This window comes from Copadichromis virginalis, linkage group LG8 (genome assembly GCF_057382275.1).
Source record: "Copadichromis virginalis isolate Kocher_CV1m ecotype Utaka linkage group LG8, C_Virginalis_male_GT1.1, whole genome shotgun sequence".
Taxonomy (NCBI): domain Eukaryota; kingdom Metazoa; phylum Chordata; class Actinopteri; order Cichliformes; family Cichlidae; genus Copadichromis; species Copadichromis virginalis.
The window spans coordinates 27485512-27492493 of NC_140625.1; the positions used below are offsets into that span (position 1 = coordinate 27485512).

The following is a 6982-nucleotide window of genomic DNA, read 5'->3' on the forward strand; positions in this document are numbered from 1 at the left end:
CAAAAAGTGGTTTATTCTCCAAAAGCGACAAGCAAGACGTGACAAACACTACAAAGATTACCAAAGAACAAAATATTACAGAAGTTGTTCATAACCGTACATCAATACGGATGCTAAGGAAACGCCTAAAATGAACACAGTTTTGGCCCCGGAGAGCGCTGATAAACGGAGTAAAAACAATGGCACGCGAAAGAAATGAAAACATCACCTCACTGATACGATGTCATTGCAAGATGAGCCAGATGTGGAAAGGACATCGAAAGCCTGGTGAAGGGAAAATTAACACTGCTTTGTTTGAGCTGGTTTTTGTCAAGCAAATCTGAAGGATATTTACATGGAGATTTGATCTGGATAAAAGTAGAATCGAATGAGTGATACTACGCCAAGAAGACTAATGAGTCCAGGATGTCTTGCTTGCCTCTGGCCCATCCCCCTTCTTCGCCTCCCCTCCCCTCCCTCATGGAAAGTACACAGAAGTTCAAAATGACATTTCTTCTCCTCCTGCCCCTTCGCCCTGTGCTAGTTTTTCTCATCCTTCTTCTCGTCTTCGGAGGGGTACGAGTGCCAGGTGAGCCGTTCTTCATAGAAAGAGATGACCACTTGCGGACACTTGACGTTGGCCTCTTTCGCCGGCACAAGGTCCGCTTCATCTGAATTTTTCCTTTAAAAAGGGCAAAGGAAAAAGTCATTTAACCTACTGTAGAAACGCATTTAATGGCATATTTGAATTCCCCAACGTGTGGGGCAACACTTACACACCATTTCATGAGGAACATGAGTTCTCCTGTGGAATCTGTGGCACCGATAATCCTTTCTGGATCCAGACCTCGAGCAAAGCCCCTTAACTTCTCTGTCTGAGGATCAAGAAACAAAATAAAACTTAAATCCATCCTAATACAGGATGCCCACAGAAAAACCGTCAAATCGGAGACAAAAAGATTTCTAATCAATCATACAAGACATTTCTGGTAGGTCCTGGGAGGAACAGGGGGAACACTACCAGAGCCCAACAAAACAACCTCCAGCTGGTTACTCATGTACACGGCTCTGACCTAACTCAGAGCCCAGCACTGCAGTTTGACTGGTATTCACAAGAAAAACACATTAGAACTGGCAGGTCCACAACTGGCACCCTGCTCTCTTCACAGATAAGAGGAAGAGGTTTACACTGAGCATGTTTGATAGATGTGAGAGTCTTGAGAAGTGGGTCAACAATGATTATAGGGGGGACTTCTGGGTTAAAGGTACTGGAATGGAATCCTCACACCTGGTGTCAAACCACCTTAAGCTGGTGCAGAGAGCCCAGGGTTTGTCCTGCCCAGCCCCATAGTCCTAAACGTTGAAGGCATGGAAGCCACGGAAAGCCCCTCATGTTCTGACCTGAATCCAACAGAGAACCTCTGGGACACTATTGGTACATCAAATGGGGCTAAACAGCACCACAGACTGATGATTCAGGTCTAGGAGGAGGTGAAGAAGCATGCCCAGATGTTGTTGGGAATGCATACAGGAACTAATCCTGTCATCACTGGTTATCCTGGTTTCCACTGTTATCACATCATTTTGTTCTCAAGAAATTAGAAACTATTTCCTAAAAAGTTGGTATGTTGTGTAAAATGTAAATAAAAATGAAACACAGTAATTTGCAAATCTCACAAACCTATATTTTATTGACAACAGAACACAAAAAAAATTAGCTTGTTTTGAATTTTATCGCGGCATTGAGTTTTTATTTACATTTTACACAACATCCTGACTTTTTGGTATATCAGGTTAAGTGCTCCTTTCATTTTTTCTTAACAGTGAAGTGTATTTTTAGATAACTTGGCATTAAACGAGACTCATGGAAAAATTGGGACTCACATCATCTTTCTTCTTCTTTGATTTACTGTCGTCTCCTTCTGCTTCTCCGGCTGCCTTCCTTTTTCCATCATGTGCTGATTTCTGGGACTGCAGGAACTCTGCAATCAAATCTGGACAGTCCAGGTTGTCTTCTGGTTCCCACGTGTTATCTTCACTGTAGATTTAAATACACGAAAATATGATTTAACTCCTCATTTAGTTGCTTGTGATGTTTACAGTCAAAATATTCTCCACTATCATCATGCGAAAGCTGCTTCCAGAGTCCAGCTGAGTATCACTGGAGTCTGATAACATAGAGTCCTGATGTTTTTCTCACTTTTTGCAAAGATACTTACACAAGCTATACAATAACTTTCCCTCACACAATGGCTCTGGGGAGGCCAGTCCATTTTTAATACAGGTATTTGCTGTGTTTTTGGCATCGTCTTGCTGAAAAATTAGGCCACTGCCAGTCAGATTGCATGTCAGATCAAAGATCTGATGTTTGGGTGGGTGGGGGCAGATATTGAGTCCAGATATTTTGACAAAATTCCCAACATCAGTGATTCAAATGCAGCCCTACACCATGACTGAACCTCCACCGTGTTTTAACGGTGGGCTGTAGACACTTATCCGTACATACTGACATCAATTTGATCCAAAAATTTCAATTTTTGGATTCATCACTCCACAACACCTGTTACCACTGATTTTCAGTCCAGTTTTAGAGTATTTTGGTAAGTCGGCCTGCTTCCCTTCTCTGATGCCTCCTATGAAGGCATCAGAGAACAGCAGATAGATCAGATCAGACTTTTTAAGGACCCACCCATGGCAATATATGCCGATTTTCTGGCTAATAGTTCTTTAGAAATCTCTTTGTTGGTACAAAAACACTAATGTGAGTAAAACTGTGTTTTCTTTGGCATTTTTTTTAAATGATTTGATTTTAAGCTGCATGTAATGACATCTAACTCTTATAGCAGCTGTTTTCAAAGTCAACATGTGGCTCCTTAGAGTTCACGTTCCCACACCACAGACGTGAACCTTTGAAACAAATATGTTCATTAAAACTTTGAGGCACATATGACTCTACCTCCATTAAAAACACCTGTTAGATCTGAATCAGATCTAGCAGACCGCGCTGCCGTAGTACCAGATACTCGAAACCTTTAATGATGCTAGAAAAACATTAAAAACCCTTTACAGAAAACCAACAACAGCAGGAACTAGGGCTGTGCGATATGACCAAAATCTCATATCCCGATATAAGAATTCTATCGTCCCGATAACGATATAAATCACAAAAATGTAACATTTTCTGTAAATTCTGTGAATCTCGGGCAGCTCGACTTGCGGGAAGCTGCGCGTCATGTAGCTGGAGTCAAGTGTTTTAACTGATGCATGAAACGATACATTTTTAGACATAAGTTGTAACTGCCGCCGTTTTCTTTGTGAGTATTTATTACACGGCGTGCTGCGGGGAAAAGCCTGTTCTAACGTTTGAGTCTAAGGTTTATTTTTTAGCACCTGGCGGCTCTTTTTTACTTCTCATCCGTAAATAATCTGCTCTTTCACGTTATTCAGTTTATTTTGAAAAGTCTCAACAGGATCTTGAGCTTCATTGTGAAAGGTTTATGTGGAACATAAACAAGCGGACACGCGATGCTGTTACTGTTGTTGATGCTAACGACAACGCATAAAAACAGGCGCTTGTCCGTCTGTGTGGTTATATTAAATATAAGAGAAAGAGAGAAATTAATATAGCCACTACAGTGACCATCAAAACGATGAAAAAATATTGCCGAAAACAGTTTATTTTGCGACACCACGAAACAAACGATAGCGTAAAATGAAACGATAGACGTTTTTATATCGTCATCGATATATATCGTTATATCGAACAGCCCTAGCAGGAACCTTAACTTTTGCATAGCTCATGTTAAGAAGTGCATCTTTCATCTGGCGTTTGTTTGGCAAATCTGGGTTGTCAGGTGAAGATAAAAGTGTGAATGAGCTGACATGAGCCAACCAGTGACCCATGAATTAATTTTTTAAACACTTACTTAGAGAAGCCTTTCCACTTAAGAAGGTACTCTACTTTGCCTTTCACCACCCGTCGATTCAGAACCTTTTCCACCACATATTCTTCCTCCTCTTCTTCTTCCTCGGCCACTTCATCTGGCTTCTTGTCCTTCTTCTCAGCCGAAGTCATTTTGCTCTCTGTCGGTTTGCAAACAGGGGAAATGAGAACACATCTGTGGCCCCAGATGCCTCAGTGGCTTGAAACTGAGAACTCTTACTGCCTGCAGAGTTAAAGACGCTGACATGTGTCTGCCGAGTTCAAATGGCATCACAAACACTTATAGAGTCACGTACACGATTCATTTCTTGATAGACACCTTAATCGCACAACGACAAGTGAAACAGAAATTCATGTTAGGAAATAATGATGTTTAAAACCTTCTGTAACAGTGGGACCATCGTTAGAGGGTTCTGTAGTCAGGCTCATACTCATCAGGTAGACCTGGGGACCCGCAGGTGCCTGGTCAACGTCAAGATTGTTGCATGTTGGAAAAAAACAGCATTGGAGAATGGGATTCAATGACGAGAAGCATGAGAGGCAATGCCGATTATTACAATCAGCCTATGATTGTGGTTTTTTTTTAAAGGTTTAAGAGCTTTTCTGTCAAAGAAGTGATTGTCTAATCTACATTGCCTCATGTTAACCATGATTTATAACCTTATATGACATGATATAAGCTCACAGAATGGTATTTCCATGTGCTTCTGCCGAGTGCAAAGTAAGACAATTGCATATACAAGCCCCAGCAAAAATGATGGAATCACCACACTTGGAGGATGTTCATTCAGCTTTTTTTCTCTCTCTTTTCTCACTTTGCTGCAAATAAACAAATCTCTGATATTCTGGCTTCATTACCTTAATAAATTGTATTTTTTCCAGCTCAAGTAGCATAACCATAGTAAATGTACATATGCAAAAGTCTGCAAAAGCTGTTGATGGTGAAGCGTGACCCTAATGAGCTTAAAGAGGGAATCTGACTAAAGAGGTTGTTCTCAGTTGTGTCTACAATTTGGATCATTCAAACAGAAAACTCATGATAGAAATGCACAGCAACAAGCAAAAAAAGAAGAAAAACTATTTAATGTTTGTGACAGAAGTGGAAGAGGGGCTGATTGAAATGGGATTTCCATACAGGAAAATAAAACAAGCTCAGAGTGGGCTAACAAAAAAAAAAAAACAATCATGGGTGGTGGATTATTGGATTAAAGAGATGTTCAGTGATGAATCTGGGCTGGTCGAGAAGGTGATGCTGGAACTTTTGCCTGAAGAAAACAAGCAAATATCCCCACTCATTCATGGTATGGGGTTGGAGGACAGGTGGAGAACAAGAGGAGGCGGCAGTAACAGTAACTGGACAGGTGTATGCTCAGATTTGGGACTTTTCTCATTCCGTGATGAAAGGTTTTGGTAATGATAAGGTGTGCAACCTGCCACTGAGGAAAGAGTGTTAAAGGTTTTTCACTTCAGGGACGAGGTACATCAAATGTATGGTGGAAACTGAAGGAAGTAATGGTTCATTCTGCAAAGCTGATCTGTCAGATCTTACTCATGCCTCAAAGAATTAAGAGTACTAAAATTGTGATGTTTTTGTTATTGATTCCACATTTTTCATTTCCCATTGATTAAAATAATCCCATTGAATGTGTTTGGTGTGTGCTTCATGAGAACAGGTTGTCCAGCTATTAAAGAACAATAGATTTTACCATATGTGTTATATATTTTATTCTAGGTTCAACAAAAAATGAGTATGCATCCTCCCAGTATGTCGATTCCAACATTTCTGGCTTTATTCATAATTTAGTCGATTAATAATAAAGCGGAGGCAGAGTAGGGAGGTATCTATGGCCGTACATGTAGCAATCAGCATCAACAACGTGAGATTTGCAACACCTGGCGGCGGCTGAGCAGCAGCGTGGAGGGGCTAATTAAAAAAGAAACTGGACTACTTTGGGGGAAAGGGGCGTCGTCGCGGTGTAAAATACTCCTCTGTGCTCAGTGTAGAAGGGATTATTTTTAACGTTAGCAGAGAGCGAGAGGCAGAAGAAAAGCGCGCACGACAAAAGCCTTGCAGGGACCCACAGTGTACTGCTAGCTGGCGATTCCTCCATATTGCCTTCGTGGTAGCAACTAATGTAGCGGCTCAGGGATGCCTGTCGGATGTAAACACCGCGAATAACCGCGCAGTATGCGGAGCTAGTCTCCTGAGCAGGTGTCTTTTTAATACTGACTTAAAATAAACCTCCCAGCTAGCTAACGTTAGCCTCATGCACAATCCAGCGTTAGAGCACCTTTGGAAGGAGGAGGGTGAAAAAATGGAACTCACCGATGACTTACAGTGTAATCGGTTTGTTTTAAAACTTCCGCCCGAGCCGAAATGAAACAGCTACGGCTATCGCAGGTTTACGGTAATAACGTTTGTGTCGGTTTGTTGTCGAAACACAGAGCCGCTACCTTCTCCACGGCGAAATGTGTCGTTTCCGCCCCTTCGTCTGGTGTGAAGGGAGCAGAAGAAGGAGGGGGGAACGCCCGCTGGAGCGCGAGGAGGAGCCCCTCCGCAGACCGCGAAGCACGCGGATGGAACGCTCGGCGCCAGCACGCGCCACTCGCGCTCAGTGCGGACGATATACAGATCTACGGAAGCAGCATGCGCGCAAACGGCGGGCTGGAGATGAACGAAGCGGACCTCCCTGCGTTATAAACACAGGTTATAGATGCTCGAGGTGCTTTATAAATCTGTGCACAGCTGGATAAATACCCAGGCGGGGAGGACTACCAAGCGGTACTGCCGGGGTCCCAGGGAGGCGGCGGGCGTCCTGAGCTAACCCTGTTTAAATACAGTGTTCTTTATATCACAGAAAAATACACGAAATAAATACATAAAAAGATAAAGATGAAAAATGATTAGACAAATAAAACTGCAACGATAAGGGACCAAAATTGAGCGCGAAAGACCATAAATTATTATAGTTTTGTGTCATGAAAAATGTTTACATCTCTTTGTGTTTTGGTTAATTGCATTTAATTTTAAACATGACTACATGAGCAATACAATCATTT

At 42.0% G+C, this 6982-nt stretch overlaps 1 protein-coding gene across 3 annotated transcripts; it reads right to left on the reverse strand.

Moving 5' to 3' along the window:
• Window positions 1–257: 257 nt before the first annotated feature.
• cbx1b (chromobox homolog 1b (HP1 beta homolog Drosophila)) lies at window positions 258–6516 on the reverse strand. Of its 3 annotated transcripts, none has more exons than XM_085466861.1 (6): window positions 6377–6516; window positions 4303–4384; window positions 3906–4062; window positions 1864–2017; window positions 760–854; window positions 258–661 (listed from the first exon to the last, which is right to left on the reverse strand). In XM_085466861.1, the coding sequence occupies exons 2-6, from the start codon at window positions 4355–4357 to the stop codon at window positions 520–522; spliced, it is 603 nt and encodes a 200-aa protein (XP_085322987.1). In that variant the 5' UTR covers window positions 4358–4384; window positions 6377–6516; the 3' UTR covers window positions 258–519. The 3 variants fall into 3 exon arrangements, with proteins under 3 accessions (XP_085322987.1, XP_085322986.1, XP_085322985.1); XM_085466860.1 differs by having other exon boundaries at window positions 6260–6443; XM_085466859.1 differs by having other exon boundaries at window positions 6249–6443.
• Window positions 6517–6982: the final 466 nt, after the last annotated feature.